Here is a 25,490-nt window from a genome sequence, read left to right as displayed (position 1 = left end):
TGTAAAAATTAGAAAAGACTTAGGTATAAATGGTGTAGAAGCTCTATGGCTACAAGTGCACTTACCACATATGAAGCCTATTTTAACATGCTGTTGCTATAGGCCACCTAGTTCTGGTATTGACTATTTGAATAATATTTGCACGATGTTGCAAATTGTGACCGATTCTAATTATGAAATATTATTTGCAGGAGATATGAATGTGGATTGGTTTTCTAGTAATTGTTCTTTGAAAAGAAAGTTGAGTGATGCAGCCACTGTATACAATTTGTCTCAGATTGTGAACCTGCCTACAAGAATTCATTTTAATAGAGACGGTTCACGCTCGTCCTCATGTATAGATCATTTTTTTTACAAATGCCCCAGAAAAATGCTCTAAAGCGATTTCTGTATTTCTGTTTTAGCGATCATAACATAATTGCAACAACTTGGAAAGCGAAGGTGCCCAAAAGTGGGCCTAAGATCATTAATAAAAGAATGTATAAGGCATTTTCTGATTTGAAAAATATGAATTGGGATGTAGTTCTTGACTGTAAGGATACAGACGCTGCATTAATGATATTTACAACCTTATTTTTGAATATTTGTGATAAACACGCCCCAATTAAAAAGCGTACTGTTAGGAGGATCAAAGCCCCCTGGATTGATGATGAGTTAAAACAATTTATGAAAGAGAGAGATTTACTTAAGCAGTCTGCTATTGCATATGGCTGCCCTGATACCTGGCAAAAGTATCGAGCCCTTCGGAACAAAATTACTAAAATGAATAGACATAAGAAGAAACACCACTATCAATTTAAATTTGAGGAATGTAAATATGACAGTGAAAAATTGTGGACAATATTCAATGAAGCGGTGGGTAGGGATAAAATGGGCAAAGTGCCTTCATTTATAGAGGTGGAGGGTAAGTTTATCACTAGACCAGTTGATATAGCAAATTACTTGAATAACTTTTTCACTAATAAAGTAAGCACAATTCGAGATCAGATGCTACCAGTTAGTGGCAGACTTTCTGATTCAATTATAAAAAACAAGATCATGAAGGACAAGGTCTGTAATTTTGAATTCAAGAGAATAGGAATAGAAGAGGTAGAAAAGCTTTTATTTTCAATTAAAAGTGATAAGCCATGCGGAGTTGATCATTTAGATGGTGGGTTGCTGAAGTTGGCAGTCACGTGTATTGTGGCACCAATATGCCATATTTTTAATTTATGTATTGAAAATTGTGTTTATCCACAGCTATGGAAAATTGCAAAGGTTACTCCACTGCCAAAAAGCAGTAGGGAACCATTCACTGGTCCAAATAGTAGGCCAGTGAGTATTCTACCGGTGCTAAGTAAATTGATGGAGAAAGTTATATACAAACAAATGCAATGTTACTTTGAAGAACACAGCATTAACTCTGAGTGTCAGCATGCATATAAGGTTGGATATTCCACAAGCACAGCACTCACAGCGCTTACTGACAACTGGCTTAAAAATATTGACATGAAGTCAATGGTGGGTGCTGTGCTTTTGGACTTTAGCGCAGCATTCGATATAATAGATCATGAGTTGCTGCTCAGAAAGTTATCAGCATATCATTTTAAAGAAAGTGCTATTGAATTAATGAATAGTTATTTGGTTAACAGGCAACAATGTGTAGTGTTTAATGGTACATTATCAGAGATGGTGACCCCTCAATGTGGTGTCCCCCAGGGAAGTTGTCTAGGCCCATTGCTTTATTAAATTTTTGTTAATGATTTACCACATGTACTAAACAGTGCATGTATGTATCAAGTGGAAATTCTGTTTCTGTTAATATGTTGTTGCAAGAGGAGTTAATGCTGGTTTCTAACTGGGTTAGTGAAAATAGGCTAAAGCTGAATGTTTTAAAAACAAAGAGTATTATGCTGGGTTCTAGATATATGCTGAGATCTAATCCTGAACTAAGTCTTGTTTTACAAGGTGCTGTTATTGAACAGGTTAAAGAGGCCAAATTGTTGGGCGTGATTATTGATGAAACACTGTCTTGGACGATGCAAATTAACAAAATGGTGAATACAATGAGTAGTAACATTTCAATGATAAGAAGAGGAGTACATCTGTTGACTGGTTCAACAGTTAAACTTGTGTTACAATCACTAGTTTTGTCCAGTCTTGATTATTGCCCAACGGTTTGGTCCAGTGCTTAAAAAAAGGACTTGGACAAACTTCAGCTCACTCAGAACAGAGCAGCACGTCTCGCTCTGCGCTGCTCTGGGAGGAGTAGTGTTGAGTGGATGCATGCTGCACTGTCTTGGATGAGAGTGGATCAAAGGTTGGCTTGTAGTCTTGTGACATTTTTATTTAACATCTATCATACTGGTAAACCTGCACATTTGTTGTCACAGATACAACCCACCAATACTAGACATGGCTATGACACAAGACAGGCTATGGGTGGTCAATTTACTTTGGCTTTAATACCTAGAACTAATGCACTTAAAAAAACAGTAATGTATAGAGCAGGAACATATTGGAATGGGCTACCACCACATATAATAAGGATAGAAAATAAATTAGATTTAGTTAGATTTAGTTAGTAGTTTAATGTTTGAATTATGATTAATTGTATATACTATTTTATTTAATTTGTTTGAAATTATTTTTGTTTTGTTTAATTTCTTGATTTGCAAACTAAAAGGTGCTATACTATGTAATCATTTATAGAATTTGTGAAGATCAAAATCTTCAATCATTTTTTGTTGTTTGTTTTTAACTATGCAATGGTAGAATTACACTGTATTATGTTTTAATTGTATTGTAAAGTGTGAATGTTTGGACCCCAGGAAGAATAGTCTTCACTGTGGTGAGGACTAATGGGGATCCGTAATAAACTAAACTAAACTAAACTAAACTAAACCCAAATGATAAAAAATATCACGAGGGTAGGCCCCACTTCTCAGACCATCATTGACCTCATTTTGACATCAGACCAGTCGAGGATTCCTTTAAGTGGGGTCATTGAGTCAGCTGCAGAGCTATGAAAACTTACTCATCAGAAGCTCTCACAACAGCTCTTGAGAAAGTGGATTGGTCAAATGTACTCAGTGGCTCCTCGGCTGAGGAGTCTTGGACTGGTTTCAAAACTGCTTTTGTGTCTGTTATTGATAGCCTAGCGCCCAAGAAGGTGGTGAGAGTCAGAGCCCGTACACAACCCTGGATGAATGGAGACATCCTAAATGCCATCAAACTCAGAAACAAAATGTACTCTGAGTTCAGGAAATGCAAAAATGTGCAACTACTTGAAAGATGCAGAAATCAACGAAATGTAGTAAACAAATTGGTCAAAACTGCCAAAAAGAGTTTCTTAAATGCAAGCATTGAGGCAAACAAAAGCCACCCACAAAAGCTGTGGGAAGCGCTACAGAAATTGGGCTGCAACAACAAAATTCAAACCAAAACTACAAACATCTGCAATATTTCAAGTGGCGTGCTCATTACCGACAAGCAAGCGGTAGCGAACTGTTTTAACAGCTTTTTTACCACCATTGCAACCCAGTTGGTAAGCAAACTTCCTCAGCATTCAGGTTTGTACGGCTCTGACCACATCCATGCTCACTATGTTAAACTAGGGGCTAAAAAAAGACTCCTTTTCATTCAAACCAGTAAATGCTGATGATGTGCAGAAAAAGCTACTCGCCCTCCAGCCAAACAAGGCCACCGGCATTGACAATATCCCCACCAGATTCCTCAGAGACGCAGCTACTGCTATTGCCCCCATAGTAGCCCAAATCACAAACCTATCCATCAGCCAGTGTCACGTCCCACAGGATTTCAAGTTGGCAAGAGTAATCCCTCTGCATAAAAAAGGAAGCAAATTAGAACCTGGCAACTATAGGCCTGTTTCCATCCTTTGTTCCATCTCAAAGGTTGTAGAGCGATTAATTCAAGAACAAATCAACAGCTACCTCAGCGAGCATAAACTGTTTGAATTCCAATCGGGCTTCAGAACCTCTCATTCCACTGACACATGCCTACTGTATCTGAACGACTACATCAAACGTGAGGTAGACGCGGGCAAATACTGCGGCATGGTCATGTTGGACCTCCAAAAAGCGTTCGACACTGTAAACCATTCAATTTTACTTGATAAGCTGAGGGCGATTGGTTTTGACTGCACATCACTAAACTGGATGAGATCTTACCTGGAGGGAAGAGAACAAGTGGTTGACATCAACGGAACCATGTCCTCATCCCTCCCGGTGAGCTGTGGGGTTCCTCAGGGCAGCATTCTAGGGCCGTTACGGTTTCTTCTATACATTAGCAACATGAATGCTGCCTGTAACTGCAAATTGTTCTTGTTCGCTGATGACTCGGCACTCCTGATCTCGGGAGAGGACAAGTTGCAAGTTGAGGAGGCGCTCAGCTCCGAACTCTCAAAAATCCGTACTTGGCTTACCGATAACAAACTGTCACTACACCTTGGGAAAACTGAATCCATTCTCTTTGGGACCAAACATTCCCTCAGACAGATGGATGTAAATGATTTCAAGGTCAAAGTCGATGACACAATTATCTCTAGCAAAGAAGAGATTACCTATTTGGGTTGTGTTCTTGACAAATACCTGACAGGTGAAAGCATGGCTACAAAGGTGGTCAAAAGAGTAAACCAGAGAACCAAATTTATGGGCAGAGTTTCCTCTTTTGTCAACCCTCAGGCCCTCAGGACCCTCTCTGGGGCCCCGATTCAACCACTTTTTGACTATGCTTGCACCTCCTGGTACTCCAACACCTCAGTGTCACTGAAGACTAAGCTTCAAACCTCCCAAAACAAACTGATTCGGCTACTCCTCGGATTGGGGCCCATGACCCACCTTTCTCCCACCCATTTTGCCAGCCTAGGCTGGCTCAGGGTGGAAGACAGGGTTTAACAACTAAAAATGGGACTGGCCTTCAAAATTGTAAATGCAAATTTGCCCGATATGCCCCCTATTCCCGCATATCTGAGTAAATACCTCCAAAAGGTTAGCGACACCCACAGTCACAATACCAGAGGGAGCGTTAACAACAATTTGGTACCACCCACCCATAAAACAAACATGGGCAAATTCTCCTTCTACAGCACTGCCACCCAGGATTGGAATAGTCTAACTCCATCCCTCAAAAAATGCAGTTCGCTGGGCTCATTTAAAAGAGCCTTAAAAAAATCACCTTTCAGGAGGCCAAAAGAGGAGGTAGTACCATTTTCCCATTAGACAGCAGACCCTCCCCCCCCCTGATCTTGTACATATTTTGTTCCCCTTTTTATTTTTTATTTTTTGTACATAGTGTTATTTTTTTGCTGTTTTTTTGTAATGATATTTGAACTGTGGTGCCACTATATATGCCTATGAATTGAATACCAAGGCCCTCATTGGAAACAAGTCCGCAAGGACTTTTATGAACGGACCTGTTAGACAAAGTATTTTAAATGTAACTGTGCTGTTTTACATTTTTTTGCCTAATAAAATATTCAATCAATCAAAAAAAGTAGATGTTTTTATTTACTCCCCAATTTAGTCGTTATGCCAATTAACTCCTCCCCCACACACATGTCTGTGTTGTCACCAGTGGTGGAAAGTAACTAAGTACAATTTTGAGGTAGTTGTACTTTACTTGAGTATGTCGAATTTCCAATACTTTTACTTCTACTCCACTACATCTCAGAGGCAAATATTCTACTTTTACTCCACTACAACTATTTGAAAACTTTAGTTACTAGTTACTTTGCAGATATAAATTATGATATTATTAAACATACATTAACCACTTTAGCCCTATTTTATACATATGGCTATTTTTACACGTTGTGAGCTTGTAGATCGGCTATTTTCAAACATTTTTGTACTTTTACTTTTGGTACTTTAAGTACATTTTCATACCAATACTTTTGTACTTTTACTCAAGTAAATTGTGAATTCTGGACTTTTACTTGTAACAGAGTATTTTTATATTGCAGTATTGGTACTTTTACTTAAGTAAAGAATTTGAGTACTTTTTCCACCACTGGTTGTCACTGCTGTCGTATCCTTCTGACTCACCTGTCAGTGAGGAGCCCCCACCGGGAGGACGTAGAGCCCTCGTCCTACTCCTCCCGCCCAACACTCCTTCCCCCCCAATAGGATTACATGCAATGACAAATATCCTCCTCCTCCTCCTCCTCCTCCTCCTCCTCCTCCTCCTCCTCCTCCTCATGACTAAAACTGACTCAAAAGGTGCTGTCAAAATCAACACTAGTCCAACCACTGGATGACAGAAGAGACACACAGAATGCACTGACATGTTTCTGCCAGAGGCCTTGAGGACGGCTCCGGTGAGCGGGTCCACCACCAGGATGGTGGACTGCTGGATGGGACCCTGGGACCTCTGCTGGTACCTGGCCTGGCCGTCGAAGGAACTGCAACCAGGAAGAAGAAGGACAATTTCAGTGCAAAAATATTCTCTACAGATCATGTTTCTCAGTGTGACATCTTTTATCCCATCAAGACCGGGAACGCAATCTGTCATTTTAGATGTTAACCACTTTAACCATTATTTTATACTTTGGGCTATTCAAAAATAGCAGATATACAAGCTCATAGCGCGGCACCGAGTGCCGCGTTATGAGCTTGTAGATCTGGCCTCTAAGGAGGTGCACCCTATCGAAGAAGGCTTTACCAGGGAAAGCTTAGAAGTGAAGACCGCTGCAAAATGACTTTTTGACACAGAGATCGACTGCTGTACAGCTCCCAGAAGAACACTATGAACATTCAGCCTTTGCCTACAATCAGTGGTGTAAAGTAACTAAGTACATGCACTCAAGTACTGTACTTAAGTACAATTTTGAGGTATTTTTTACTTTACTGGAGTATAAAAAAAATGCAATACTTTTACTTCTACTCCACTGCATCTCAGAGGCAAATATTGTACTTTTACTCCACTACAATTATTTGAAAACTTTAGTTACTAGTAACTTTTCAGATATAAACTATGATATAATGAAACATACATTAACCACTTTGAACCTATTTTATACCTGGGCTATTTGAAAATAGCCGATCTACAAGCTCACAACGCGTAGCGACGCGTTGTGAGCTTGATGTGGGGCCATTTTTTGTGGGGCCATGTGGGGGCCATTTTCCAACATTTTAGTACTTTTACTTTTGGTACTTTAAGTACATTTTGATGACAATACTTTGTTTTACTTTTACTGTACTGTACATATTTGGTGGCTGTGGCTGGTCACAGAGAGTGGCCTTCAGTGATTGGTGGAAATTCAATCCAGAGACCTTCTCCTGGAAAAAGCTCGAGACCAAGGGGAAATGCCCGCCTGGGAGATGTAAGATGTGCTGTTGCATGGTGGGAGATCATCGGATCCTCATGTTTGGAGGACAGGAAGGTGCAGAGGAAGAAGAGGAAGAAGGTACAGAAGGAGGAGGCAGGAAGCTGTGCATCTTAGATCTAAGTCCTCGTCTGGTGGCGTTATGTGAGCTAGCAGTTATACAGTCTGGTGGCGTTATGTGAGCTAGCAGTAATACAGTCTGGTGGCGTTATGTGAGCTAGCAGTAATACAGTCTGGTGGCGTTATGTGAGCTAGCAGTTTTACAGTCTGGTGGCGTTATGTGAGCTAGCAGTTATACAGTCTGGTGGAGTTATGTGAGCTAGCAGTTATACAGTCTGGTGGCGTTATGTGAGCTAGCAGTTATACAGTATGGTGGCGTTATGTGAGCTAGCAGTTATACAGTATGGTGGAGTTATGTGAGCTAGCAGTTATACAGTCTGGTGGAGTTATGTGAGCTAGCAGTTATACAGTCTGGTGGCGTTATGTCAGCTAGCAGTTTTACAGTCTGGTGGCGTTATGTCAGCTAGCAGTTATACAGTCTGGTGGCGTTATGTGAGCTAGCAGTTATACAGTATGGTGGCGTTATGTGAGCTAGCAGTTATACAGTATGGTGGCGTTATGTGAGCTAGCAGTTATACAGTATGGTGGCGTTATGTGAGCTAGCAGTTATACAGTATGGTGGAGTTATGTGAGCTAGCAGTTATACAGTCTGGTGGAGTTATGTGAGCTAGCAGTTATACAGTCTGGTGGCGTTATGTCAGCTAGCAGTTTTACAGTCTGGTGGCGTTATGTCAGCTAGCAGTTATACAGTCTGGTGGCGTTATGTGAGCTAGCAGTTATACAGTCTGGTGGAGTTATGTGAGCTAGCAGTTATACAGTCTGGTGGCGTTATGTGAGCTAGCAGTTATACAGTATGGTGGCGTTATGTGAGCTAGCAGTTATACAGTATGGTGGAGTTATGTGAGCTAGCAGTTATACAGTATGGTGGCGTTATGTGAGCTAGCAGTTATACAGTCTGGTGGCGTTATGTCAGCTAGCAGTTATACAGTCTGGTGGAGTTATGTGAGCTAGCAGTTATACAGTATGGTCTGCAGTCGGGGACAACAGGGGTTCAGCGGGAACGTCTTTCTATTCTCAATTCTCAGGATCCGTAAGCCTGTGAGCTCATAGCCCACATCTGGGACCATCTGACAGAAATGCTTTCTTTTTGCGGACAGAGACTTTGTGACTTAGTATGATGATGAAGATGATGACGTGCTTAATGTGTTCAGTGAGACACACATACCTGGCGCCCCACTCATGGTCTCCTCTGTGGAAAATCACCAGGTTGTCGTCAGTGTCCAGAGCCACGCCCGACACCTGTCCTAACTGCAGCGCACTGGACGGCCAGGAGGTGGCCTCCTCCAGGTGGTAGCCTACACACACACACACACACACACACACACACACACACACACACACACACACACACACACACACACACACACACACACACACACACACACACACACACACACACACACACACACACACACACTAGTTACAGTGAATTAGCACAACGTAGAGCATAGCAGTCAGGGCCTCCTTCAGCAGCAGCTGCTTCTAAATTTCTGCGCTTTTCAGCGATAGTCGAGTCTTCTTTCACTTTCTCCACGCCGTTTGGTGCCCCCCCCCCCCCCCTCCCTCCCTCCCTCCCTGTGCTTCAGCACCTAAAGCCCTAATGTTAAGCCTGCACTGATAGCAGTGACGGGTTGTCTGGTTCCACAGATAGAAAGCCCATTCATAAAAATAAATAAAAAGGCCTCTTTTTTGTTGCAGTTTCCAAATATTTTTTGACACAGAATCAAATGTTTTATGGTCACGATTCACCAGGAGCCTGGATGGCTTGGTTCCATCAGGCGTAAAATAATTAATGTTAATATTTTCGGAAATCTCTCGCCTAACTATTCCAGGAAAGGGTGTGTTTTTTTGTTTTTTTTCCCCCCAACTTGCATTCTTCTCAGGGTCCGGGGACCCCCAGGGGTCCCTTGACGGAAGTGTGTATTAATTCGGGGGGTCCTTGACATGAAAAAGTAGGAGAACCACTGATTTACACAGTAGGTTCATATGTTTTATTGACAGATACACTACTAACAGCTGAAACACAGTTAATGTAGATACAACACTGGGGGTCCCCACATGACTTTAGAGGGGTCCCCAGATGACAGTAAAGTGACAATTCAAGGACTTTTAAGACCTTTTTAATACCAAAAAAAAGGAAAGAAAAGAAAAAGACTATTACTGCATCAAAAGTAATCAACCAGCTATACTCTAAAAACTGGTCAAACATTGGTCAAATTGTCAAATAACATAAGATTATTTTGAAAATAGTCGATCTACTGCGAGGCGTTGTGAGCCCAGGCAGTCCAAATGCACAGGGTTCAAGCAAGACCCAGGATTTCCCTAGTTTTTTGGTGGTACATCTACCTCATTTCTAATCCTTAGAATCCGTACGTTACCCTTTTGTTTATTTGTTTAAATGAATGATTCATTCATGGAACGTTAGATGTCTTCACCCCTCTCTGTCCTGTGTGTTGCATAGTGTGGTGCTTATGCCAACTGATTGTCTCTTTGTGAGATCAGTAAATGTCTGATCTACCAGTAGCTTAAAGGTTCTATGACATTCATTTTCACTTTTTTTTTTCATGTTTTTTGGGGGGTTTTATGACCTCAATTACACCCAAAAAATCTGAACTTTGAACATTCAGTGGATTTTCTGTGGTCTGGGGTTTTCTGAATAATTAGGCTGAAAAGTAATCTGAGCTTGGCCCTTCGGCAGTGATGTCACAGCCGATTAATCCCGCCCACTCTCCTCCTAGCCCTTCCCCTCCCATATCCTTTCCTTTGGGGGGGGCAGAGCAGAGGCGATGATTGACAGGCAAAATCCCTCACCAGCGACACCCGCAGGCAAAGATTAATTTTTTCATTGCAGTTGAAAAGGCTTTAGAAATGTGAGAGAAAAACACCTGCCATGGATCAATGGAGTGGAATTTTTTGTTCAAACTTTTTATACACGTTTGAAGGACCATGACAAAGACTTTTAATGTGTGGTAAAACTGAACGTCATGAAACCTTTAAACCCATTCAACCCAGGAATGCATCTGTGTCATTTTCGATTTATAGACTTCTTTGGCGATTAAAAAATAGCAGATATACAAGCTTCACAGCGTGGCACTTATGAGCTTGTAGATCTGCTATTTTTTGAAAAATCTTGAAAATGTGTGCAAATCTTTGAATATATTCGTTTTTAAAGTGAACATTTGTAAGTCAAATCTTTTCTTCTGGGGGATTCTACACATGTCTTCTAAATCCTATGTCTTCTAAAAAACATATGAAGCTATAATATCAGTGGTGCTTAAACGGACCCCCAAAATTATATGTATTTGGCTGCGGACCCCCCCCCCCCATCTCAAAATATGTTGTTCCAGGGACCCCCGCCCCCCCAGAAGCAAAGATTTGAGTTACAATTGTTCGCTTTGAAAAAATATATATATTCAAATATTTGCAGAAATGTTCAGGATTTTTACAAAAATAGCAGATCTACAAGCTCATAGGGGTGGGATACTTTCTCCCGCGATAAATAATCGATATACTGCCGGAAGAAATCGATAAAAAAAAAGAAAAAAAAAAGGTTTTATTTTTATTTTATTTTATTTTTTTAGTTTGTGATACGTTGTTTTTCCTACTCTGTATTTGTGTAATGATGATTTTGAACTGTTTGGTGCTATTTTATGTGTTTATGAATTGAATACAAGGACTATCGTGAATTTTCATGCAATATATCGTGATATCGCAATATATCGCTATTTTCAGATATCGTGATATATCGTTGGTGAAATTTCTTGCAATATATATCGAATACCGTGATATCGCAATATATCGAATATCGTCGAATATCGTGATATATATTGTTATTGTGCGCCTAATATCGTGATATATATCGTATCGTGGGCCTAATATCGTGATATATATTGTTATCGTGGGCCTAATATCGTGATATATATCGTATCGTGAGGTACCCATATCGTCCCACCCCTACAAGCTCATAGCACGGCACTCAGTGGCGTGCTATGAACTTGTAGATCTGCTATTTTTGTAAAAATCCTGCTATTTTTGAATAGCCAAAAGTATAAAAAAATATGGATGAAGTGGTTACAACGGAATGCGTTTCCCCCCGTTTTGAACGGGTTTAAAACGCCACCAGAAAAAGACAATTCCCGCGGGGGGAAAAAAATGGGAGGACCCACCTTGTTGGTCAGCGGTAACGCCCCCTCGCGGCCGGGCCGCCGCGGACGACGCCTCGAGCTGGTGGAATTTGTGCACCCTGTCCCTCACCAGCACGGGGTCCTCCTCCAGCCTGGGACTGGGCCAGCCCAGAGCCTTCTTTTGCATTATGCTATCCATCTGAGCCACCAGGTGGGCCGCCTGGGTCTGACTCTGGGCCTGGGCCCCCGCCCGCGCTGGGCCGGTGGGGGGCCGGTGGTACTCGTACCTATGAGCGTGGTGACTGGGGGGGCCGGGGCCCAGCAGCTTGTCCTGACTGGGGGGGCCGGGGCCCAGCAGCTTGTCCTGACTGGGGGGGCCGGGGCCCAGCAGCTTGTCCTGACTGGGGGGGCCGGGGCCCAGCAGCTTGTCCTGACTGGGGGGGCCGGGGCCCAGCAGCTTGGACAGAAGGGAATAGAAGTCACCTGTGCACACAGGACAGACAGACAGGAGAGACAGGAGAGACAGACAGGAGAGACAGACAGGACAGACAGGACAGACAGACAGGAGAGATAGGAGAGACAGACAGACAGGACAGACAGGACAGACAGACAGGACAGACAGACAGGACAGACAGACAGGAGAGACAGACAGGAGAGACAGACAGGAGAGACAGGAGAGACAGGACAGACAGACAGGACAGACAGACAGGACAGACAGACAGGACAGACAGACAGGACAGACAGACAGGACAGACAGACAGGAGAGACAGACAGGAGAGACAGGAGAGACAGGACAGACAGACAGGAGAGATAGGAGAGACAGACAGACAGGACAGACAGGACAGACAGACAGGACAGACAGACAGGACAGACAGACAGGAGAGACAGACAGGAGAGACAGACAGGAGAGACAGGAGAGACAGGACAGACAGACAGGACAGACAGACAGGACAGACAGACAGGACAGACAGACAGGACAGACAGACAGGACAGACAGACAGGAGAGACAGACAGGAGAGACAGGAGAGACAGGACAGACAGACAGGACAGACAGACAGGACAGACAGACAGGACAGACAGACAGGACAGACAGACAGGAGAGACAGACAGGACAGGAGAGACAGACAGACAGGAGAGACAGACAGACAGGAGAGACAGACAGGAGAGACAGGAGAGACAGGACAGACAGACAGGACAGACAGACAGGAGAGACAGACAGGAGAGACAGGAGAGACAGGACAGACAGACAGGACAGACAGACAGGAGAGACAGACAGGAGAGACAGGAGAGACAGGACAGACAGACAGGACAGACAGACAGGAGAGACAGACAGGACAGGAGAGACAGACAGACAGGAGAGACAGACAGACAGGAGAGACAGACAGGACAGACAGACAGGACAGACAGACAGGAGAGACAGGACAGACAGACAGGACAGACAGACAGACAGGAGAGACAGACAGGACAGGAGAGACAGACAGACAGACAGGAGAGACAGGAGAGACAGACAGACAGACAGGAGAGACAGGAGAGACAGGAGAGACAGACAGACAGACAGACAGACAGACAGACAGACAGACAGACAGACAGACAGACAGACAGACAGACAGGACAGACAGGACAGACAGAAACACCACAGGAGAGAGAGACAGAGAAGAAGCATGAAAGGAGAAGCAGTGCAGTGGTGTGATTTTTTTAATTGTATTTATAATTTTTTATCCCAGGATTTTTATAACCCACTTTTCACCCAGTGCCAATGCCTATAAGCTTGTAATCCTGGGCGCTACTCTCCCTCTGCCAGCCTGGGGAGAGCCGCGAACTGAGCTCATGCTTCCTTCAAAGCATGAGGAGTGAGCAGGCCGCTTCTTATCACCTTTAGGAGAGAACACGCCCCCCCCCCCCCCCCCCCAGCTCGCACAGCGTCCCCGGCGGGAATCGAACCCGGGACCTTCTAGCTGTGAGGCGACAGCGTTACCGACTGCGGTGCAGTGTTGATTGGTCATATTTTAGTCATCTGAAATGTTTGAGTTTTTGTCTAGTTTTAGTCGACTAAATCTACAGTTGATTTAGTCGACTATAATGTATGTTGGCGGTGCCTTGATGGCGTCGTGATGGCTGATTTTACACTTGGTTGCATGCTGAAAATAGCCGATCTACAAGCTCACACCGCGTCGCGGCGCGTTGTGACCTTGTAGATCTGCTATTTTCAGAGCGCAACACCCGAGCGCAACCAAACATAAAATGACTTGTCTTTTAGTTCTACTGGATCTCTGCTCCACTAGTCTTAGTTCTACTGGATCTCTTCTCCACTAGTCTTAGTTCTACTGGATCTCTTCTCCACTAGTCTTAGTTCTACTGGATCTCTTCTCCACTAGTCTTAGTTCTACTGGATCTCTGCTCCACTAGTCTTAGTTCTACTGGATCTCTTCTCCACTAGTCTTAGTTCTACTGGATCTCTTCTCCACTAGTCTTAGTTCTACTGGATCTCTTCTCCTCTAGTCTTAGTTCTACTGGATCTCTTCTCCTCTAGTCTTAGTTCTACTGGATCTCTTCTCCACTAGTCTTAGTTCTACTGGATCTCTTCTCCACTAGTCTTAGTTCTACTGGATCTCTTCTCCTCTAGTCTTAGTTCTACTGGATCTCTGCTCCACTAGTCTTAGTTCTACTGGATCTCTTCTCCTCTAGTCTTAGTTCTACTGGATCTCTTCTCCACTAGTCTTAGTTCTACTGGATCTCTTCTCCACTAGTCTTAGTTCTACTGGATCTCTTCTCCACTAGTCTTAGTTCTACTGGATCTCTTCTCCACTAGTCTTAGTTCTACTGGATCTCTTCTCCTCTAGTCCCTCACTAACAGTTTTGTCTATTTTTGGGCGGTGTAGCCGCCCCTATAAGTGGGGTTGGGACACCTCATTAGTACACATTTGCTGTACTGTGATTGGCTCATTAGTACACCCCTAGCTGTACTGTGATTGGCTGACTCTATTGGCTGACTCTATTCAGCACTGTGATTGGCTAGCGAGACACATGATGACATTAATAACCTATAAATAGGACTATGCACTTCAAAAAAAACATTTTTTTTCCAAGTGAGCTTCCATCACTGTGATGACCACTGTGATGACCACACCGCCCACTTCACACTGGGTGTGATTTTTGGGCGGTGAAACCGGTCCTATATGTGAGGTTTGGATATTTGCACACCAAATCCTGCGCTGTGATTGGCCACCAGTGTACCCCCCTAACCCTGCACCGTGATTGGCCAATCACAGTCTATTCAGGACTGTGATTGGCTAGGGAAACATGACACATGTGCATAGCCCTATAAATAGGACTATGCACTTAAAAAAAACACATTTATGTTTTTTTTAAAGTGAATCATGATTGATTGGTTGACTCCATTCAGTATTGTGATTAGCTAGCAAGACACCGCCCACTTTTTTTTATTTGTTGACAAAATTGTCAACATATTTAGTCTTAGTTTTTGTCGTCGTAGCTTAGTTTTTATTTAGTTTTTATTTAGTTTTTATTTAGTTTTCGTCAGTGACTAAAGGTAGAGGACGAACATGTTTCGTCATAGTTTTAGTCGAGGAAATCAACACTGGTGCTGTGTAGAGGTCAACACTGTGTAGAGGTCAACACTGTGTAGAGGTCAACACTGTGTAGAGGTCAACACTGTGTAGAGGTCAACACTGTGTAGAGGTCAACACTGTGTAGAGGTCAACACTGTGTAGAGGTCAAGCTGCAGAGAGTGAAAGGAAGGAAAGGAGGCGTTAGAACCCAAAGAGTGGAAAAGGAGAAGGAGAAGGGAGAGTTTCGCTGGATGCTGTAGAGAGCTAGCTTTGCGTTTCACTAGAGCAAGGGGTCTTCAACGGTCTTCGGTTTTCAGGCCAAGGACCCCTTGGCTGAGAGAGAGATGAAGCAGGGACCCCCCCTCCCCCCCAGTATACATTTCTCCAGTAATCCATCTGACTTTTAATTCATTAAGACCTGAGATACGGTTCCACAAATGTCTTCTAAATCCTAACAGTTTTCTGAAACACACCCAAAATTATACGTATGGACCCCCGCGGACGGGGGGTGGACGGGCGGAACAGCTCCCAGTCACAAAATTCCATAGGTCACCACATTCGGTGCAACACTCCGAAACTTGTCCCCCCCCTCTCTATGGCAGCAGAGAGAGTGCTGCCATGGTACTTCCTAACTTTTCCATGTCAAGGACCTCCAAATTAATATGTATTTGGCCGTGGACCCCCATCTGAAAATATTTGTGCCAGGGTAGGGCATTAATTGTCTCAAGAAAAAAGGAAAGGGATATATGGAGATAAAAGTTTATTGCCCCAGAGCGACAAACACCAGTTTTGGGGCCTTATTTAAACCATTAAAAGGAGAGATCCGCCCATTTTAAGTGTTATCTTTGATGTGTCGCTAATCACTCACCATCATTGAAAGGGACGTTGAGTTATTCCAGATAGTCCCCTGTCGTCCAGTCTGTCGACCCCCTCCGTTGGCATAATGGGAGCCCGTGTAAGAGTGAAAATCGTCTATTATAACCGATACAAAGTTAGTTTTTTCTCTACTACTGCTCATCGTGGAGTGTCATGATACTCAAACGTGCACTGAATGTCGCGAGCGAGCTATTGTTCGTGCAGAACGACATGATGCTGGTTGCTTATTTCTTCCACAGACGCCAGGTTCTGTGGAAGAAACAAGCAACCAGCGTCATCAAGTTCTGCACAAACGGAAGCTCGCTCGCGACATTCAGTGCACGTTTGAGTATCATGAGAGTCCACGATGAGCAGTAGTAGAGAAAAAACTAACTTTGCATCGGTTATAATAGACGATTTTCACTCTTACACAGGCTCCCATTATGCCAACGGAGGGGGTCGACAGACTGAACGACAGGGGACTATCTGGAATAACTCAACGTCCCTTTCAATGATGGTGAGTGATTAGCGACACATCAAAGATAACACTTAAAATGTCCGGATCTCTCCTTTAAGACCGGGGTCTGTCATTTTAGATTTTTGGCTATTCAAAAATAGCCAGCTATGAGCTTGTATATCTGCTATTTTTAAGAAATTTTCAAATCTTTGAATCTACGTTTTTTTAAAGCGAACATTTTGTAACTCAAATATTCGCTTCGAGGGATTCTACAAATGTACCAAAAATGTTTACAAAGTTATACCCCCCATCTCAAAATATGTTGTTCCAGGGACCTCCCCCAGAAGCAAAGATTTGAGATACAAATGTTCGCTTTAAAAAAAACATATATTCAAAGAGTTGCACACATTTTCACGATTATTTTTCCAAAAAATAGCAGATCTACAAGCTCATACACGAGCTTCTAGATCTGCAATTTTTTTTAACTCATTCACTGCCACAATAAACGTAATTATTCCCGTTTACCAATCCTGCCACTGACGTAAAAAACGTAATTTTAATTTTTTTTATTTTTTTTTATTTGACCCAAAGACCAAGGAGATATGATTTTTCGAAGATCTAGACTCCCATCCACTTCCTTGTTAACTTAAAACTTAAACATTCTGTATCTCGGCTCCTGAGTACTTTTTTTTTTTTCAATGAAAAATCTCTGGCAGTGGGCAAACGCGGCCAGCAATAATTGTGGCAGTGAATGAGTTAATAGCCAAAGAAATCTAAAAATGAACACAGATGCGTTCCTGGTCTTAACACTTTACCTGCCAATCACGAGTATAACCGTTGATGAAAAATACACCCGTTTACTGCCATCCACGAGTATAACCGTTTTTTTTTTTTTTTTTTTTTTTTTTTCAATTTATCCACACAGAACCAGAGATATCACGATCCAAAGATTTCTAGCTCCATTCACTCCTTGGTTAACTTATTACTTTAAAATCCTGTATCTCGGCTCCTGTGTAAAAAAAAATTAAACACTGGCACTGGGGGAAGTAAAATAAAAAAAACCCTCTGAAAGGGAATGTGTTAATGGGTCAAATAATACGTGATCATTCAGAGACTCACCTTCATCATCTGCTCTTTCTGCATGTTCTCTTGGCCCCGAGTTGGACGTGTTCTCTGGACCATCTTTGGAAGAGAAACAAAATGATGTCAGAATAATGGCCAGGCCCGTCACAAATCAAACCGCACTTATTTGAGATAATCACAATTATTTGGTCAATGTTCTCTTAACTCTCTCAATGCTACGCCCCGAGTTATCCCGAGTTTTTTCTGAATGCCCTCAGTGCCAGAACGAGAAATCCTGAGTTTAAAAAAATAAATATATATATATATATATATATATATATATATATATATATATATATATATATATATATATATATATATATATATATATATATATATATATATATATATTTATTTTTTGGGGGGGAATTTTTTTTTAGAACCCAAGATATCATTATCTGAAGATTTGCAGCTCCATCCACTCTTTGTTTAACTTATAACTGAAAAAGGCTGTATCTCGCTTCCTAAGCACTTTTTTTTTTTTTTTGTTGAAAAAAAATAAAAATTGCTGGCACAGTTCGCAATATTTTTTTTATTTCATTGGCACTGAGAGAGTTAATACATTTGATTCATTTTAATATGTATTTTCAGACATTTTACCACTTAAACCATACATGGGCAACTGGCGGCCCGGGGGCCACATGCGGCCCCCACCTTCACTTAACCGCAGGTTAATATCAGAATAGTGATTATATTATTCATCTCAGCTGTTATGATTCATAACATGCAAACATGACCCGCTTTAATGACTTCAGTCTATATTAGTAGCTTAATGACTAGTATTAACATTCTATTGTCTTATTTATGTCCAAAGTATTTGTATTTAAAGGGATACTTCACTTTCACATAAAATAAACATTAAAAATATATATTAAAAAAAAATGAAAGAAGTTATGGCAAAATAAAGGCCCCCTCACACATTAGTAGGACACTCTAATGCGTGAGGGGGCCATGAATTTTCCATTACTTTTTTCATTTATTTTTAATATATTTTTTAAATGTTTCCCCGTCCCTAAAGTGAAGTATCCCTTTAAGTTCATAAAGTTATCATAAGTATAACTAAATGCATTTGAATTGAAATAAAAATGATACTTTTCAGGATTCCAATTAAAAAAATAGCACAAAAAAAAAAAATCAGGATTCCAATTCAAAAATAGCAAAGACAGCAGATCTACAAGCTCAAAACGCGTCGCAGTGCGACGCGTTTTGAGCTTGTAGATCTGCTATTTTTGCTACTAAAGTTAAAATACGGGGAGACAGTATATGTAATGTGTCCCTCTGGAGTGAGTGTGGAAATATAGTGTCTCTCTGCATCATCAAAGTTGCATCACTGCTGACTTAAACCCTTAATACTTAGTGGACTTGACCGTTGGCTCTGTACTTGATCTGCTCTTTTTTTCCCTTTTACCTCTACACCAAACCTCTTCACCGACATTAGCCAATGGTGACACGTTGTGACTTATAGATTGGCTATGTTCGGTGAATGTTCCCCCCAGCATAGAGATGTTCCCCCCAGTACAGGGATGTTCCCCCCAGTACAGGGATGTTCCCCCCGGTATCGGGGTGCTAGGGTTCAAGTGGTTCATGTAAAATAATAATCACACCCTGTGTGAAGTGGGCGGTGTCTTGCTAGCTAATGACAATACTGAATGGAGTCAACCAATCATGTACAAAAGATAAATACATTTATTGAAACACTCTTTATGATGGACGAAACCATAACTTGAAAAAAAACAAATATTTGGTTTTTTTCAAGTTATGGTTGCTTATATAGGGCTATGCACATGTGTCATGTGACACTGGCCAATCACAGTCCTTAATAGACTGTGATTGGCCAATCACAGCGCAGGATAATTCTACTAATTTCCTGGGCCCAGATCACAGCGCAGGAAAATGTACATTTTTCACCGCCCAAAAATAAAACAATAAGTTCCTATCACAAAAAAACATGTGTTGGCCCTCTTATAGTAACTTTATGAGGACCCCCTAGGGGTCCCTGGACTAATAGATGTATTTGTTGCACCTTGTGGTCCATGCCTCTATGTGAGCCATGGGCATGGGGTATTTTTGTACCTTGTCGCGAGGCATGGACATGGGGCATTTTTGTACCTTGTTGTGGGCATGGGGCATTTTTGTACCTTGTCGCGAGGCATGGACATGGGGCATTTTTGTACCTTGTTGTGGACATGGGGCATTTTTGTACCTTGTCGCGAGGCATGGACATGGGGCATTTTTGTACCTTGTTGTGGACATGGGGCATTTTTGTACCTTGTTGTGGGCATGGGGCATTTTTGTACCTTGTCGCGAGGCATGGACATGGGGCATTTTTGTACCTTGTTGTGGGCATGGGGCATTTTTGTACCTTGTCGCGAGGCATGGACATGGGGCATTTTTGTACCTTGTTGTGGGCATGGGGCATTTTTGTACCTTGTCGCGAGGCATGGACATGGGGCATTTTTGTACCTTGTTGTGGGCATGGGGTATTTTTGTACCTTGTTGTGGGCATGGGGTATTTTTGTACCTTGTTGTGGGCATGGGGTATTTTTGTACCTTGTCGCGAGGCATGGACATGGGGCATTTTTGTACCTTGTTGGTGTGCACCGTGGCTCATGTGAGCCATGGACATGGTGTTTCCCGGGCTGACGGGAATGGGGACGTTGGCCTCGGCAGGGATGTGTCTGAACAGCTCCTTGCTGCCAGGATCCATGCAGCTCATGTACGGAGTGCTGTGTCTGCTCTCCATGTAGTACATCATGTAGAAGTTACACATCTCATCTCCAGCTGTACCTCTGACAAATACAGTAAAAAAAAATCATACATTATACCTACTAGTACCTACTAGTACCTACTGTATTTTGTTTTGCATCATACATCTCCTTTCGTTCTTTGGTCATTTATTCATTACATTACAGCAGTGGTTTTCAACCTTTTTCATGCCAAGGACCCCACATTGATATACATTTGGCCGCGGACCCCCATCTGAAAATGTAGAACTAAGACTAGTGGAGCAGAGATCCAGTAGAACTAAAATAAAAGTAATTGTTTGTTTGGTTGTGCTCGAGTGTTGTGCTCTGAAAATAGCAGATCTACAAGCTTGCTTTGTTGCTATTTTCAGCATGCAACCAAGTGTAAAATCATCCATTACGACGCCATCAAGATACAGTATAGTCGACTAAATCAACTGTAGATTTAGTCGACTATAATCTTATGATATTTAGTCGACTGAAACTAGACAAAAACTAAAACATTTCAGATGGCTAAAATATGACTAAAACTAAATCAACACTGATGTGGGTCAGAACTCACCCGATGTACGTGTCCTGGGTCCTGCCCTCTCCAGTGAAGACACAGCGTGCAGCCACCGTGTCCCCCCTCACCACCTCCACCCCCTGCTGGGCTGCATAGAACGCCTGCAGGGGACCAAACACCAGCATCACACCGGGAACGCATCTGTGTCATTTAGGGCGGCTTCACACTGGATCCGTTTTCATTCTAAACGTTTCCCAGATCGAATGCTGGCCTGCATTCACATTGGCCAAGATCCAATCGCACCAGAGAACACATGCATATATACCCCCGATCCTACAGGTGGCGGCTTGCACATAGTGTTTCCCCTGTGGACACAGACGTCATCAACTATGCGACAATGTTTGTGCTGGTCGCGCATAAATATAGGGTTGCGGCTGGAGAGCTATGCTGGGGAGGGGAGGCGATCTATGTAAGTGCACGGTCTTTGGGGAGCCTCGCCCCGAAGCGGGGAGAACGCACTGAGCGCTCAACGCAGTGTTGTTGACGGACAATGGATGTACGCTTATGAGAAACAACACAAATAAAACCTGGTGAAACACTTGTGTGCATTAGCGCAAGATGAGGATACAGGAAACATTCAGTATAAATGTCCAGTTTGCTAACCTTCACAACTACTACTACTTTTGCATTTGAAACTTTAAATTTCTCTAAATATGATAAACTTTCACGACAGCTTAAGTACAAAAAAATATCATTTATGAAAAGGCAACTATAGTAGCCTATACAGGGAAGTCGGACTGAATGATATATATATAGATATAGATATATATATATAGATATAGATATAGATATAGATATATATATATATATATATATATATGCGCCCTGTGCTCTCCTTTTTCTCTATGAAGAAAAGTACAAGTACAGTTGACACAAACGCATTCCGCAACGCTGCCTGTCTGTTGTTTAATCTGCGCATCCGCGCATTACGTGCAGATCTCATCCTCTGGACTGCAAAGCCATAGCTGGTCATGTAGGAAGGTGTGTGATAGGATCGCGCTTGCCATAGTCTCCAAAGTAATAATAATAATAATAATAAGAGAAAGTTCACTTTTGGTTATTTAAAAAGAGTCTCCTTATTTTATGTATTAATTTATTAGCCCTACATGGGAGAAACGTTAACTTTAGAGCTTTGGTTAGAATTTAAAAAGACTGTAGAGCAGTTTGTGTGCAGACTCACCTTTTTATTTTTATTTATTTATGATTTGTGGGTCCAGCACTGTGTGTAAAAAAGAACTGTGGGGACGTGCATCTCCTGCCTTTGTTCATATTTAAAATAAAAAAAATATTTTCCAATGCAAGATCAGTGTGGTTATCTGCTCTATATTGTAATATCAAAAATAGCAGATCAACAAGCTCAATGTGTCGCATTGCACCGCATTTTCAGCTTGTAGCTTGGCTATTTTTGCTACTTTTGTGTGACACTGTATGACAATAGGGCATTCATTTATGATGAAAAAGCATTAAAAGTTGCAATATGGGATACAGGGTTTCTTCCTAACAGCAAAGATATGTAGTAGAGATGCGCGGATGGCCTCTCATGGTCATCCGAATCCGCATGTACAAATTAATTATCCACCCGTTATCCAACCGCAATAATTATTTTATCCAATTTAAATATCCACACCAACCGTTTCTCCCGTATGTCAAAATATTATTATTTTCTGGTATTCCCCGTTAGTTTTAGTAGGCTATTAGTTGTGCGATGCGATCACAAAATGCATTGATTTAGCCTATGGAATGTCGGTGCATCTTTTTCCTTTTTTTCAAACCGGTGCTGCGCTGACAGACTCTGTACGGCATCCAACTACACATGCGGTTGGATGCCGCAACGGTTGGATTCCAACCTACAGAGCGCACTGCTCTGCTGTGCTACTGCTTGGTGTGGATATGTTACGGCCATGGTTGAACCCCTGTGGATTGATCTGCGACCTGTTTTTGTTGGCTGTTTTTGTCGAGTTTATATACCGTCACCTATTCCAAATAGCGGGCCACTTCCGTCTAATGGTACGCTTGCTTTCACATTGCAGCGAACCGTACCCGAAAACGCATGATCCGGATTCGAAACTGCCTCCGGAGGTGGTTTCGGGAACGGAACGGTGATCCGTTTCGGGGGACAATACGCAACATTCACACTAGCGCAACACCTGCCAAGCGGTCTGGAGTGCGCACCCGGGACCCTAGTGTGAAACGGCTCTTAGAGATCTCTTTGGATGGGGGTCCACGGCCAAACACACATCTCAATCCTAACAGTATGTTGCTATATCAGTGGTGCTCCAACTTTTACATGTCAAGGACCCCCATCTCAGACTGTGTTGTTCCAGGGACCCCCCCAGAAGCACAGAGTTATAAATGTTCGCCTTAACACACACACACACACACACACACACACACACACACACACACACACACACACACACACACACACACACACACACACACACACACACACACACACACACACACACACACACACACACACACACACACACACACACACACACACACACACACACACACACACACACACACACACACACACACAGAGCTTGTAGATCGGCTATCAATAAACATTATGCAATAATTAACACAATGAATCAATTATTTATGCATGTACAGACAGACAGACAGATAGACAGACAGACAGACAGACAGACAGACAGGTGGCTGTGTGTTTGATCCTATGATCTTGTGGCTCTCATGCTCTGGTCATGATTACACAATACATCCACGTTCATATTTCTATGACATACCTGTGGTAGCAGTGGAGACTGTCGTCCAATCAGAGTCCACTTCCCATCTCGAACCCTGTAGCCACTCACCACTTTACCTGTGACAAAAAATGCATATAATACATATTACTTTACCTTTGACACAAAATACACATTACATACCACTACTACTACCCTGGACACAATCTGGGAACCCATCGCCAACTGAAAATGAAAAACAGCGCCCTCTGCTGTTTGTTCTATGTCTGTTGGCTCTGGGGGGAAGAAAACGTAGAGCCAGAGCGCAAGGAGACCGGTGTTTGTGTATGCCTATGCCGCGTCACTTCCGGTTGGTGCGCTTGTGTTTTCATTCCCACTAACAATATTTCTACACGGAACACTAACACCACTTCTCCCAGAGAACATGGATCGTTTTGGTTATAAGCCCACTTGTTTCTATGATGAAAGAGTAAGTTAAAATGTGAATATATTTCCGTGGTTTTGTCTGCTCCGCGGACGCTATTGTTAAATTAGTTTCGGTTTGTTTCGAGGGGGAAAGATCGACGGACATGTGAATCCCGCCCACTACATTTGATTGGGTAAAGCGCGGCCTGCTTCCTGATCTGAAGGCACGCCCACTTGTAGCCCAGTGTGTACATGTTACGACGAGCCTTCACGACAGATTCTCACGCAGTGCAGAATCTGTTCTTGAGAGATTACCCTGGACATGATGCTAATATGTCACAGGGACTTCTTACCCCCCAGTCCAACCCTTGATGCTGTGGACCAAACAGGGAGGCATTGGGTCCCAATTATTTATAGTCTTTGGTCTCTCTCTCTCTCTCTCTCTCTCGATTGGGGGACCCCTTAAGGCGGCTCCAGAGGGTCCCCAGAGCAAAAGTATTAGGAACCAAATGTAACTCAGAGAGTGTACACAATGGAAAATAAATAAAAAAAGGTTTGAGAATCACTGATTTCTAGACCCTACGTGTACATGAGTTGATAGAAAACGGACCTAGCTGGTGTGTGTGGGTCCTGAAGGCAAACGGGTAGATGGGATAGGAGTCGTACTCGCAGGCCATGTCTGCAGTAGTCACTGTGGAGGAGAAGACAACATGTTTACTGTCATATGTATGAGTTATGACACTTACAGATATACAGTACATGGTACACGATAACACACAGGAAATTGGTTACAGCAAAATGAGCAAATACACGTAGAAATGTTTCATGGCAATATTAACACATTGAGTGCCAAACACGAGAATCTTCGTGTTTGCAAATACACCCGTCGAGTTGAGAATCTTTCTTTTTTTCCCCACAAGGGGCGCTCTAATGCAGTGGTTCTCAACCAGTGGTCCAGGGACCACCAGTGGTCCTTGGGGGGAGTACCAGGGGGTCCCCAGCAAAATTAGTTAACATAGCGTCACAATCATTTTTAACCACTTAGCTTTGGCTATTCAAAAATAGCAGATCTACAAGCTCATAGCGCGGTTTTTAAACCTTTGAAAAAGTGTGCAGATCTTTGAATATTTATATTTTTTAAGGCGAAAATTAACTGATATCTTTGCTCTTCTGGTCCGCGGCCAAATGTATATCAATTTAGGGGTCCTTGGCATGAAAAGGGTTGAAAACCACTGCTCTAACGCAACTTAGGAATGATCCTAGGACCCTTTAAAATGGAGCGGACGGATTCCTAAACGTACCCTCCGTCCGCTCCAATGAAAAAGGTCCATATCTCCATATCTTTTTACAGTGGGTGAAAACAAGCCGTTTTCGACGGGCGATCACTCTGCAACGGCGGATCACGTTAGAAATGTTATTGTTCCAGTCGTTAGACGGGACCGTCGGCCATCGCGCACACACCCTGTGTTTATATCCGGGTTCTCGTGGAGGTTC

The 25,490-nt window shown here is 42.6% G+C and overlaps 1 protein-coding gene across 1 annotated transcript in view; it reads right to left on the bottom strand.

The window, feature by feature from the left end:
* Window positions 1–25,490, bottom strand: part of pam (peptidylglycine alpha-amidating monooxygenase) — a 68,957-nt gene that overhangs the window by 20,170 nt on the left and 23,297 nt on the right. The window contains 8 exon segments of the mRNA XM_080418655.1: window positions 6,284–6,400; window positions 8,610–8,739; window positions 11,611–12,051; window positions 17,569–17,631; window positions 20,158–20,360; window positions 20,878–20,981; window positions 23,634–23,710; window positions 24,607–24,687. Coding sequence (XP_080274781.1) covers window positions 6,284–6,400; window positions 8,610–8,739; window positions 11,611–12,051; window positions 17,569–17,631; window positions 20,158–20,360; window positions 20,878–20,981; window positions 23,634–23,710; window positions 24,607–24,687 — 1,216 coding nt within the window.

The sequence above is a fragment of the Gymnoscopelus braueri genome (assembly GCF_963280865.1).
Source record: "Gymnoscopelus braueri genome assembly, chromosome: 22".
Lineage (NCBI taxonomy): Eukaryota > Metazoa > Chordata > Actinopteri > Myctophiformes > Myctophidae > Gymnoscopelus > Gymnoscopelus braueri.
Note: the sequence above shows the minus strand (reverse complement) of the source record. Positions and strands in the feature narration are given on the sequence as shown.